The 13,822-nt window shown below is 47.7% G+C and overlaps 1 protein-coding gene across 1 annotated transcript in view; it reads right to left on the bottom strand.

Moving 5' to 3' along the window:
- LOC109882993 (isocitrate dehydrogenase [NAD] subunit gamma, mitochondrial-like) overlaps positions 1-10,583 on the bottom strand; it is a 66,914-nt gene extending 56,331 nt beyond the window's left edge. Inside the window, exons 1-5 of the mRNA XM_031794921.1 lie at positions 10,467-10,583; positions 9,364-9,411; positions 6,319-6,324; positions 6,089-6,186; positions 5,801-5,916 (exon numbers count right to left, since the gene is read on the bottom strand). Coding sequence (XP_031650781.1) covers positions 5,801-5,916; positions 6,089-6,186; positions 6,319-6,324; positions 9,364-9,411; positions 10,467-10,529 — 331 coding nt within the window. The 5' untranslated portion in view covers positions 10,530-10,583. The remainder of the gene's footprint in view (positions 1-5,800; positions 5,917-6,088; positions 6,187-6,318; positions 6,325-9,363; positions 9,412-10,466) is intronic.
- Positions 10,584-13,822: the final 3,239 nt, after the last annotated feature.

Below are 13,822 nucleotides of genomic sequence, written 5' to 3'. Positions count from 1 at the left end.
AAACTCCAGGCAGGCGAAATGGGCCCTATTATTCACTCGTTTTCATTTCACTATCTCCTAGCACCCTGGGTCCAGGAATGTGAAGCCTGACACACTTTCACATCTGTACAGCCCCACCGCTACACCATCGGACCCCGAGGCCATCCTCCCTACTTTCTGTGGCTGCTTTCATCTGGGGAATTGAGGTTGGGCCCCCGGCTAATCTGATGTTTGTCCCGGACTCTGCCTGTGCTCCGGTTCTGGAATGGGCACATTCCTCGAGGCTCACTTGTCATCCTGGTTCCTGTCGGACCTTGGCTTTCATCTGACAATGTTTTTGGTGGCCCACCATGGTTCCTTAGGTCTCCACGTTCGTTGCCGCCTGCACTGTGTGTGTGCAGAACAAGACTCTGCGGCAAGCTCCGGCTGGCCTCCTTCAACCACTCCCTGTTCCTCACTGCTCCTGCTCCCATATATCCTTGGACTTCGTCACGGGTCTCCCTCCATCAGATGGCAACACAACCATCCTTACGGTGGTGGATAGGTTTTCCAAAACCGCCCACTTTATCCCCCTTCCTAAGTTGCCCTCAGCTAAGGAGACAGCCCAGCACAAGGTGCAGCACATCTTCCGGATTCATCCACATCTGGTCGACATGGTCTCCGATCGATCGCGGTCCTTAAGTTCTCTATCCTCTGGTTTTCATCCCCAGTCTAATGTGCAGTCATCTGCCCAGATATTCGTCTGTTGCTGTTGCCGTACCTGGAAGAGAACTCGGATCGCTCTTCTCAAGTCCAGCTCCAGGTATTGACGACAGGTGGACTGCCACCGGACCCCTGCTACCCGCTACCATCTTGGGCAGAGGGTTTCCACTAGGGATCTGCCCCTCAGAGTGGAGTCCTGCAAACTTTCCCCCCATTTTATCGGCCCTTTCCCCATCTCTAAGGTCCTTAGCCCTCTGCTATTCGCCTTCTGTTGCCCTGCACTCTCCGTATACGTCCCACTTTCCATGTATCTAGAATTGAACCACTGTCTCACAGTCCTTTGTCTCCTGTTTTCCTGGATTACGACTCTTTGACTGTCATGACTTATCTTTTGCCTTGTACTATAACAAACTCTGAGACTCGTACTATCCACCTCCTGTGTCTAGATCTGGGTCTCTGACTGAGCCTTGATACTAATAGTGTTGCTGTCCTCGGGCTCTGTGGGGTCTGTTTGTGTTTGTGAACAGAGTCTCAGGACCAGCTTGCTTAGGTGCCTCTTCACCAAGTGCATCTCTCTGTAGGTTATGGCTTTGTTATGGAAGGTTTGGCAATTGCTTCCTTTTAGGTGGTGGGAGAATTTACCGGCTCTTTTCTGGATTTTGATAATTAGCAAGTATCGGCCTAATTCTGCTCTGCGTGCATTATTTGGTGTTTTATGTTGTACACAGGATATCTTTTCAGAATTCAGCACACTCAATTTGCTGTTTTTCAAGAGTGTGGGGCTAAAGCTGCATCCCTACCTCACCTCATGGCACTGTGGAAAGAACAACAAAAAAATCCCCACTTTTAGCCACACACTTGTTGTTTGTGTACATGGATGTTATAATGTCGTATGTTTTTCCCCCAACACCACGTTCCATCAGTTTGTATAGCAGACCCTCAGGCCAGATTGAGTCAAAAGCTTTTTTGAAATCAACAAAACATGAGCAGAATGTTTTGGTTTGTTTGTCAATTAGGGTGTGGAGGGTGAATACGTGGTCTGTCCTACGGCAATTAGGGTGTGGAGGGTGAATACGTGGTCTGTCCTACGGCAATTAGGGTGTGGAGGGTGAATACGGGGTCTGTCCTACGGCAATTAGGGTGTGGAGGGTGAATACGTGGTCTGTCCTACGGCAATTAGGGTGTGCAGGGTGAATACGTGGTCTGTCCTACGGCAATTAGGGTGTGCAGGGTGAATACGTGGTCTGTCCTACGGCAATTAGGGTGTGCAGGGTGAATACGTGGTCTGTCCTACGGCAATTTCTTTTCCAAATCAAATCAAATTTTATTTGTCACATACACATGGTTAGCAGATGTTAATGCGAGTGTAGCGAAATGCTTGTGCTTCTAGTTCCGACAATGCAGTAATAACGAACAAGTAATCTAACTAACAATTCCAAAAAAACTACTGTCTTATACACAGTGTAAGGGGATAAGGAATATGTACATAAGGATATATGAATGAGTGATGGTACAAAGCAGCATAGGCAAGATACAGTAGATGATATAGAGTACAGTATAACATATGAGATGAGTATGTAAACAAAGTGGCATAGTTAAAGTGGCTAGTGATACATGTATTACATAAGGATGCAGTCGATGATATAGAGTACAGTATATACATATGCATATGAGATGAATAATGTAGGGTAAGTAACATTATATAAGGTAGCATTGTTTAAAGTGGCTAGTGATATATTTACATAATTTCCCATCAATTCCCATTATTAAAGTGGCTGGAGTTGGGTGTGCAGGGTGACTACGTGGTCTGTCCTACGGCAATTAGGGTGTGGAGGGTGAATACGTGGTCTGTCCTACGGCAATTAGGGTGTGCAGGGTGAATACGTGGTCTGTCCTACGGCAATTAGGGTGTGCAGGGTGAATACGTGGTCTGTCCTACGGCAATTAGGGTGTGCAGGGTGAATACGTGGTCTGTCCTACGGCAATTAGGGTGTGGAGGGTGAATACGTGGTCTGTCCTACGGCAATTAGGGTGTGCAGGGTGAATACGTGGTCTGTCCTATGGCAATTAGGGTGTGGAGGGTGAATACGTGGTCTGTCCTACAGCAATTAGGGTGTGCAGGGTGAATACGTGGTCTGTCCTACGGCAATTAGGGTGTGCAGGGTGAATACGTGGTCTGTCCTACGGCAATTAGGGTGTGCAGGGTGAATACGTGGTCTGTCCTACGGCAATTAGGGTGTGGAGGGTGAATACGTGGTCTGTCCTACGGCAATTAGGGTGTGCAGGGTGAATACGTGGTCTGTCCTATGGCAATTAGGGTGTGGAGGGTGAATACGTGGTCTGTCCTACGGCAATTAGGGTGTGCAGGGTGAATACGTGGTCTGGTCCTACGGCAATTAGGGTGTGGAGGGTGAATACGTGGTCTGTCCTACGGCAATTAGGGTGTGCAGGGTGAATACATTGTCTGTCCTACAGCAATTAGGGTGTGCAGGGTGAATACGTGGTCTGTCCTATGGCAATTAGGGTGTGCAGGGTGAATACGTGGTCTGTCCTACGGCAATTAGGGTGTGGAGGGTGAATACGTGGTCTGTCCTACGGCAATTAGGGTGTGGAGGGTGAATACGGGGTCTGTCCTATGGCAATTAGGGTGTGCAGGGTGAATACGTGGTCTGTCCTACGGCAATTAGGGTGTGCAGGGTGAATACGTGGTCTGTCCTACGGCAATTAGGGTGTGCAGGGTGAATACGTGGTCTGTCCTACGGCAATTAGGGTGTGCAGGGTGAATACGTGGTCTGTCCTACGGCAATTAGGGTGTGCAGGGTGAATACGTGGTCTGTCCTACGGCAATTTCTTTTCCAAATCAAATCAAATTTTATTTGTCACATACACATGGTTAGCAGATGTTAATGCGAGTGTAGCGAAATGCTTGTGCTTCTAGTTCCGACAATGCAGTAATAACGAACAAGTAATCTAACTAACAATTCCAAAAAAACTACTGTCTTATACACAGTGTAAGGGGATAAGGAATATGTACATAAGGATATATGAATGAGTGATGGTACAAAGCAGCATAGGCAAGATACAGTAGATGATATAGAGTACAGTATAACATATGAGATGAGTATGTAAACAAAGTGGCATAGTTAAAGTGGCTAGTGATACATGTATTACATAAGGATGCAGTCGATGATATAGAGTACAGTATATACATATGCATATGAGATGAATAATGTAGGGTAAGTAACATTATATAAGGTAGCATTGTTTAAAGTGGCTAGTGATATATTTACATAATTTCCCATCAATTCCCATTATTAAAGTGGCTGGAGTTGGGTGTGCAGGGTGACTACGTGGTCTGTCCTACGGCAATTAGGGTGTGGAGGGTGAATACGTGGTCTGTCCTACGGCAATTAGGGTGTGCAGGGTGAATACGTGGTCTGTCCTACGGCAATTAGGGTGTGCAGGGTGAATACGTGGTCTGTCCTACGGCAATTAGGGTGTGCAGGGTGAATACGTGGTCTGTCCTACGGCAATTAGGGTGTGGAGGGTGAATACGTGGTCTGTCCTACGGCAATTAGGGTGTGCAGGGTGAATACGTGGTCTGTCCTATGGCAATTAGGGTGTGGAGGGTGAATACGTGGTCTGTCCTACAGCAATTAGGGTGTGCAGGGTGAATACGTGGTCTGTCCTACGGCAATTAGGGTGTGCAGGGTGAATACGTGGTCTGTCCTACGGCAATTAGGGTGTGCAGGGTGAATACGTGGTCTGTCCTACGGCAATTAGGGTGTGGAGGGTGAATACGTGGTCTGTCCTACGGCAATTAGGGTGTGCAGGGTGAATACGTGGTCTGTCCTATGGCAATTAGGGTGTGGAGGGTGAATACGTGGTCTGTCCTACGGCAATTAGGGTGTGCAGGGTGAATACGTGGTCTGGTCCTATGGCAATTAGGGTGTGGAGGGTGAATACGTGGTCTGTCCTACGGCAATTAGGGTGTGCAGGGTGAATACATTGTCTGTCCTACAGCAATTAGGGTGTGCAGGGTGAATACGTGGTCTGTCCTATGGCAATTAGGGTGTGCAGGGTGAATACGTGGTCTGTCCTACGGCAATTAGGGTGTGGAGGGTGAATACGTGGTCTGTCCTACGGCAATTAGGGTGTGGAGGGTGAATACGTGGTCTGTCCTACGGCAATTAGGGTGTGGAGGGTGAATACGTGGTCTGTCCTACGGCAATTTGGTAAAAACCCAGTTCAGTACATTGTTTTCAGTGAGGAAATGAACAAGTTTTCCGTTAATGATAATGCAAAGGATTTTCCCAAGGTCGCTGTTGACGCATATTCCACGGTAGTTATTGGGGTCAAATTTGTCTCCAATTTTGTGGATTGGGGTGATCAGTCCTTGGTATCAAATATTTGGGAAGATGCCAGAGCTAAGGATGATGTTATAGAGTTTAAATATGGCCAATTTGAATTTGTGGTCTGTATATTTGATCATTTCATTAAGGATACCATCAACACCACAGGCCTTTTTGGGGTAGAGCGTTTGTATGATCCTGTAGATCATTCAATGTAATTGGAGAATCCAGTGGGTTCTGGTCTTTAATAGTTGATTCTTAGATTTTTATTTGTTCATGTATATGTTTTTGCTTTGTTCTTTGTTAAAGGGCCAACATTTTGGGAGAATTGTTTCATCCATACATCTCCATTTTGGATAGATAACTCTTCATGTTGTTGTTTGTTTAGTGTCCCAGAAGTCGTTAGATTCTATAGATTCTTCATTTACATTGAGCAGATTTCTGACGTGCTGTCCCTTCTTTTTCCATAGTGTATTTCACCCTATTGTTTTAGTGATTCACCATAGTGAAGGCTCTGGGTTTCTGGGTCTCTATGTTTTTTGTTGATTGGTTTCTCCATTTTTTTTCTTAGGTTTTTGCATTCTCTTTCTCTCTGGCTCTCTCCCCCTCCCTCTCTCTCCCCTTCCACCTCTCTCTCTGGCTCTCTCCCCCTCCCTCTCTCTCCCCTTCCACCTCTCTCTCCCCCTCCGTCTCTCTCCCCCTCCCTCTCTCTCCACTTCCGCCTCTCTCTCTCCCCCTCAGTCTCTCTCCCCCTCCCTCCTCCAGACCTTTGAGGGCCACTCCGTTGCGTCTGATGGCTGTAATGGCGTCGTTGATATCATCCTCTGATGTCATAGTAGAATCCACATTCACCACCTCAAAATCCACAGGTACACAGCAGAACCTAATGTACACACAGAAATGTAGGAGTTAGTGTGTGTGTGTGTGTGTGTGTGTGTGTGTGTGTGTGTGTGTGTGTGTGTGTGTGTGTGTGTGTGTGTGTGTGTGTGTGTGTGTGTGTGTGTGTGTGTGTGTGTGTGTGTGTGTGTGTGTGTGTGTGTGTGTGTGTGTCTAACCTGAACAGTTCTCTAACATGGCTGAGTAGCTCAGGTCCGATACCGTCTCCTGGGATGAGAGTCACCGTGTGACGTCCCCCATACCGTGCTGGGGGTGGCTGGAACACACAAAACCACAACAAGGAATACAGAACCCTAACCCCAGCCTTTTCTTAAACCAGCAATGACTAGAAGCTACAACAATATAACTATGACCACTACTTTGTGTGTGTGTGTGTCTCTGTACTCACTATGATCTGTTGTAGAGGATGGAGGGAGAGGATAGAGGAGATAACAGAGGGATCGTTAGTCAGGGAGAACGGACAGACAAGTTCTTGCTAATATATTAGCATCCATGCTATCTATGGGCATAACGACAGGACTCATAGTGTAGTTAGTTATTTTGGGTACAGTGTATTACAGGGGCATAACAGTCGGGTTGACATGGTGGGAGAGGCAGAAGGCATCTTGAGATTCCAATACATCTGTATTTAAAGGGTTGGACTAAAGGAAAGGTAAGAGCAGCCAGAGGCAGAATACAGGAGCTCTGGAGAACATGTCTTCATTCTAACAGTAATCATCATCTCCATGATCTCAGACATTACTTATCAATCACTAACATCCAATTCCTATCCCTACATGCTGACCAGCCTGCAGGCGCGTATCCGCGTGTTCCATCACGCGCAAGTTGATTTTGTCCACCCACACCAGGCATGATCAGAACACGCAGGTTGAAATATCAAAACAAACTCTAAACTTGGGGATAGGTTGAAAATAATTAAACATTAATGACAATTTAGCTTGCTAGCTTGCTGTTGCTAGCTAATTTGTCCTGAGATATAAACATTGGGTTGTTATTTTACCTGAAAGGCACAAGGTTCTCTACTCTGACAATGAATCCACAGATAAAAAGGTAAACAGAGTTAGTTTCTAGTAATCTCTCCTCCTTCAGGCTTCTTCTTCTTCTTTGGACTTGATATGGCGGTTGGTAACCAACGTTAAGGTGCTTTACCACCATCAACTGGTCTGGAGATTGTACCTCAGTTCATCTTTCAATCACCCACGTGTGTTTTTTCTCCTAAAAACCAATGAGGAGATGGAAGAGGTGGGACTTGCAGCGCTTCAAGCGTCACAAATAGAACCAAGTTCTATTTAGCGCCTGGCTACTCAGACGCCCGTGAGCAGTGTGGGTGCAATGATTGAGTACCATGTATGTGTACATTTATTTTGTGGTGTGGTCAGCATGCTACACGGTGACTCTACACGGTGACTCTACACGGTGACTCTACACGGTGACTCTACACGGTGACTCTACATGGTGATAGAGTCACAATTTTGTGACTCTACGCGGTGACTCTACACGGTGACTACACGGTGACTCTACACGGTGACTCTACACGGTGATAGTCACCATTTTGTGACTCTACGCGGTGACTCTACACGGTGACTCTACACGGTGACTCTACACGGTGACACTACACTGTGATAGAGTCAACATTTTGTGACTCTACGCGGTGACTCTACACGGTGACTACACGGTGACTCTACAAGGTGACTCTACACGGTGATAGAGTCACCATTTTGTGACTCTACGCGGTGACTCTACACGGTGACTACACGGTGACTCTACACGGTGACTCTACACGGTGACTCTACACGGTGACTCTACATGGTGATAGAGTCACCATTTTGTGACTCTACGCGGTGACTCTACACGGTGACTACACGGGGACTCTACACGGTGACTCTACACGGTGATAGTCACCATTTTGTGACTCTACGCGGTGACTCTACACGGTGACTCTACACGGTGACTCTACACGGTGACACTACACTGTGATAGAGTCAACATTTTGTGACTCTACGCGGTGACTCTACACGGTGACTACACGGTGACTCTACAAGGTGACTCTACACGGTGATAGAGTCACCATTTTGTGACTCTACGCGGTGACTCTACACGGTGACTACACGGTGACTCTACACGGTGACTCTACACGGTGACTCTACACGGTGATAGTCACCATTTTGTGACTCTACGCGGTGACTCTACACAGTGACTCTACACGGTGACTCTACACGGTGACTCTACACGGTGATAGAGTCAACATTTTGTGACTCTACGCGGTGACTCTACACGGTGACTACATGGTGACTCTACAAGGTGACTCTACACGGTGATAGAGTCACCATTTTGTGACTCTACGCGGTGACTCTACACGGTGACTCTACAAGGTGACTCTACACGGTGATAGAGTCACCATTTTGTGACTCTATGCGGTGACTCTACACGGTGACTACACGGTGAGTCTACACGGTGATAGTCACCATTTTGTGACTCTACGCAGTGACTCTACACGGTGACTACACGGTGACTCTACACGGTGACTCTACACGGTGATAGAGTCAACATTTTGTGACTCTACGCGGTGACTCTACACGGTGACTCTACACGGTGACTCTACACGGTGATAGAGTCAACATTTTGTGACTCTACGCGGTGACTCTACCCGGTGACTACACGGTGACTCTATAAGGTGACTCTACACGGTGATAGAGTCACCATTTTGTGACTCTACGCGGTGACTCTACACGGTGACTCTACACGGTGATAGTCACCATTTTGTGACTCTACGCGGTGACTCTACACGGTGACTACACGGTGACTCTACACGGTGATTCTACGCGGTGACTCTACACGGTGATAGAGTCACCATTTTGTGACTCTACGCGGTGACTCTACACGGTGACTACACGGTGACTCTACACGGTGACTACACGGTGACTCTACACGGTGACTACACGGTGACTCTACACGGTGATAGAGTCACGATTTTGTGACTCTACGCGGTGACTCTACACGGTGACTACACGGTGACTCTACACGGTGACTCTACACGGTGACTCTACACGGTGATAGAGTCACCATTTTGTGACTCTACGCGGTGACTCTACACGGTGACTACACGGTGACTCTACACGGTGACTCTACACGGTGACTACACGGTGACTACACAGTGACTCTACACAGTGACTACACGGTGACTACACGGTGACTCTACACGGTGACTACACGGTGACTACACGGTGACTCTACACGGTGACTCTACACGGTGACTACACGGTGACTACACGGTGACTCTACACGGTGACTACACTGTGACTCTACACGGTGACTCTACACGGTGACTCTACACGGTGACTCTACACAGTGAAAGTCACCATTTTGTTCCAACACAGTTTTACAGTCATGCATCATGTTGCCTTGGTTAAGTTCTGGTTGTTGTATCACTCACGGTGTAGCGGGACATCTGCCTCCTTCCGCACAAGGCTGTCCTCAACACCTGCCCGGGGTGTAGCAGAACAGGTCAGAAAACAGGTCAACATAATGTTTCCAACCACACTAAAACCACAAAACTTCTTAGCTAGCCAGCTAGCATCCGTTAGCTCTCTAGGACAAATATAAGTACCCACCTAACTATTATTATTAGGCCGAATTAAACATAATGAGAGCCGCACACTCTAGGAGCTCAGATGTAATAATAATGTAGTAACCTAATAACCAACGTTTCGACAGACAAGCTGTCTTCATCAGGGTATAGCTTGTCTGTCGAAACCTAATAACCAACGTTATCTGAGCTCCTAGAGTGTGAGGCTCTCCGCTTCTTTTTCAGGTGTTCTACTCTGCTAGCCAGCACCTCTCCTAAACAGGTGTTCTACTCTGCTAGCCAGCACCTCTCCTAAACAGGTGTTCTACTCTGCTAGCCAGCACCTCTCCTAAACAGGTGTTCTACTCTGCTAGCCAGCACCTCTCCTAAACAGGTTTTCTACTCTGCTAGCCAGCACCTCTCCTAAACAGGTGTTCTACTCTGCTAGCCAGCACCTCTCCTAAACACTAACAAGTCAACTGACAGAGCACGGACGACCCTGAAAGAACAGCAACACTGGCTACAGCTGATGGTGCAGATGAGTATTTTTCCTATATGGAGCTACCTATATAGTTGCCGATGCAGGCTTGCTCGGGAAATTGAGACACTTGACTTTCTCATGTAACTAGTAGCTAGATGTGGTATTGGTAACTTGGGTTACAACATTAAGTTGTTGCCTGAAACACAGGTTTAGTTGATAAGCAACGGATCCAGGGCCGTATCTGACAGTTATATCAGCACTGACCTTGTCGCTACGCTATCTTAGTGCTGGACAGTGACACAGGCTTACGTGATGCCGTGGGGCTAGATAGCTTTAGCTAACTGGGTCGACTTGCTAACATTAGCTAGTTGAGTAATCAGCTTACCGTACAAACCAAACCAGGCTAAATAAATGCAAGTTGACATGACAAACACATAGCTTTCAATGTTACTTTCTAACAACTTTCTAACAAGCGAGCTGGATGTCTTACCTGAGCCGTGTGTGTGTTGGCCTGCAGCACCCGGGACAGAGACAGAACAGACCAACCCGTCATCTTGGAGAAGAAGGAATGTTACTGGAACTGAGTCCTGGATTGAGAGATGCGTGCGCAGGGTCTCAAACAGCTGATCCTAAATGAGAGAGAGAGAATAATAAACACTGAGCGAGGGAGAGGGAGAGGACAAGAGACTGAGAGGGAGAGGGAGAGGACAAGAGACTGAGAGGGAGAGGACAAGAGAGAGGACAAGAGACTGAGAGGTAGAGGACAAGAGACAGAGGGAGAGGACAAGAGACTGAGAGGGAGAGGGAGAGGACAAGAGACTGAGAGGGAGAGGTAGAGGACAAGAGACTGAGAGGGAGAGGACAAGAGACTGAGAGGGAGAGGGAGAGGACAAGAGACTGAGAGGGAGAGGACAAGAGACTGAGAGGGAGAGGGAGAGGACAATAGACTGAGAGGGAGAGGACAAGAGACTGAGAGGGAGAGGGAGAGGACAAGAGACTGAGAGGGAGAGGACAAGTGACTGAGAGGGAGAGGACAAGAGACTGAGAGGGAGAGGACAAGTGACTGAGAGAGAGAGGACAAGAGACTGAGAGGGAGAGGTAGAGGACAAGAGACTGAGAGGGAGAGGACAAGAGACTGAGAGGGAGAGGGAGAGGGAGAGGACAAGAGACTGAGAGGGAGGGGGAGAGGACAAGAGACTGAGAGGGAGAGGACAAGAGACCTGAGAGGGAGAGGACAAGAGACTGAGAGGGAGAGAATAATAAACACTGAGCAAGGGAGAGGGAGAGGACAAGAGACTGAGAGGGAGAGGACAAGAGACTGTGAGGTAGAGGACAAGAGACTGAGAGGGAGAGGACAAGAGAGAGGACAAGAGACTGAGAGGGAGAGGACAAGAGACTGAAAGGGCGAGGACAAGAGACCAGATTGCAGTGATTGCAGTGAGAGAATGGCTGGGGATTAGGAAGAACCCTCTTTGTTCTAACCCCACCCCACACACACAGGCATAAAGACCCATCCTTCACCCCACCCCACCCCCCCACACACATACACACACACAGGCATATAGACCCCTCCTTCATTCCAACCCCCCGCCCCCCACACATACACACACACAGGCACATAGACCCCTCATTTGTTCTAACCCCCCCACACATACACACACACAGGCATATAGACCCCTCCTTCATCCTCCTTCACCCCCCCCCCACACACATACACACACACAGGCACATAGACCCCTCCTTCATTCCCCCCCCTACACACACACATACGCACACACACATACGCACATATAGACCCCTCCTTCATTCCAACCCCCCGCCCCAGGCACATAGACCCCTCCTTCACCCCCCCCCCCCCCCCCCCCACACACACACACATACACACACACACAGGCATATAGACCCCTCCTTCATTCCAACCCCCCGCCCCAGGCACATAGACCCCTCCTTCATCCCCCCCCACACACACACACATACACACACACACACACACAGGCATATAGACCCCTCCTTCATTCCAACCCCCTGCCCCAGGCACATAGACCCCTCCTTCATTCCCCCCCCCCCCCCACACACACACACAGGCATATAGACCCCTCCTTCATTCCAACCCCCCGCCCCAGGCACATAGACCCCTCCTTCATTCCCCCCCCCACACACACACACACAGGCATATAGACCCCAACCCAAACACATACACGGAGGTATATACAGATAGAGACAAGTAATGTATTAATATAGCGCTTAGTTGATTTTCATTGTCATCTGTGGAAACCCTCTGACAGGTCAAAACAAGATGGCGCCGATAGAAATGGCAGCTTCACTTCTAGTCCTCAGGAAACTATGCAGTATTTTATGCTTTGATGTATTATTGTTAGCCAAGAAAATGTTAAGTGTTATTAGATACAGCCGGGGAAGAACTATTGGATATCAGAGAGACGTCAACTATCCAGCACAACGACCACTACGTCCAGGAATACAACTTTCCCAAAGCGGATCCTTTGTCTGCACCTCCCAGAGCATTTGAACCAATTCCAGAGGCCGACACAAAACAACGCCGTCTTCCAGTGAGGCTTCGGTTGCCCACACACCACCCACCGCTTCTGAGTACATTCTTCGCTATTGTCCAGTCCCTAGTTAACAAAGTCGACGAAATCAGGGCAAGAGTTGCTTTCTAAAGAGATATCCGGGATTGTAACATACTCTGTTTCACGGGAACATGGCTAGCTGGGGACATGCTGTTGGAGTCAGTACAGCCAACGGGATTTTCAGGGCATCGCACCGACAGGAATAAACATCTCTCCGGTAAGAAGGGCGGAGGTGTATGTTTCATGATTAACAACTCATGGTGTAATTGTAATAACATACAATACATACATACATACAATAACTTAACGTACAATAAGTCATTTTGTTCACCTGACCTAGTATTCCTCACAATCAAATGCAGACCGTATTATCTCCCAAGAGATCTCTCCTCGGTTATCGTCACAGTTGCGTATATTGGCAGAGGCGTGTATATCCCCCCACAAGGGGATACCAAGACGACCATTAAGGAACTTCACTGGACTTTAAGCAAACTGGAAACCATATATCCTGAGGCTGCATTTATTGTAGCTGTGGATTTAAACAAAGCTAATTTGACAACAAGGCTACCTAAATTCTATCAGCATATCGATTGCAGCACACGAGCGAGTAACACGCTCGGTCATTGCTTTTCAAACTTCTGAGATGCACACAAAGGCCCTCCCCCGCCCTCCTTTAGGCAAATCTGACCATGACTCCATCTTCTTGCTCCCTTCCTATAGGCAGAAACTAAAACAGGAAGCGCCTGTGCTTAGGTCTATCCAACGCTGGTCTGACCAATCAGATTCCTCAAGATTGCTTCGATCATGTGGTTATGTTCCGGGTAGCCTCAGACAATAACATTGATTGACTCGGTGAGCGAGTTTATTTTTAAACATGTATTTCCCCTTTATTTAACCAGGTAGGCTAGTTGAGAACAAGTTCTCATTTACAACTGCGACCTGGCCAAGATAAAGCAAAGCAGGGTGACAAAAACAACAACACAGAGTTACACATGGAGTAAACAAACATACAGTCAATAATACAATAGAACAAGTCTATATACAGTGTGAGCAAATGAGGTAGGATAAGGGAGGTAAGGCAATAAATAGGCCATGGTGGCGAAATAATTCAATTAAACACCGGAGTGATAGATGGGGCGGCAGGGTAGCCTAGTGGTAAGAGAGTTCAAACCCCCGAGCCGGCAAGGTACAAATCTGTTGTTCTGCCCCTGAACAGGCAGTTAACCCACTGTTCCTAGGCCGTCATTGAAAATAAGAA

The sequence above is a fragment of the Oncorhynchus kisutch genome, linkage group LG17 (genome assembly GCF_002021735.2).
Source record: "Oncorhynchus kisutch isolate 150728-3 linkage group LG17, Okis_V2, whole genome shotgun sequence".
Taxonomy (NCBI): domain Eukaryota; kingdom Metazoa; phylum Chordata; class Actinopteri; order Salmoniformes; family Salmonidae; genus Oncorhynchus; species Oncorhynchus kisutch.
Note: the sequence above shows the minus strand (reverse complement) of the source record. Positions and strands in the feature narration are given on the sequence as shown.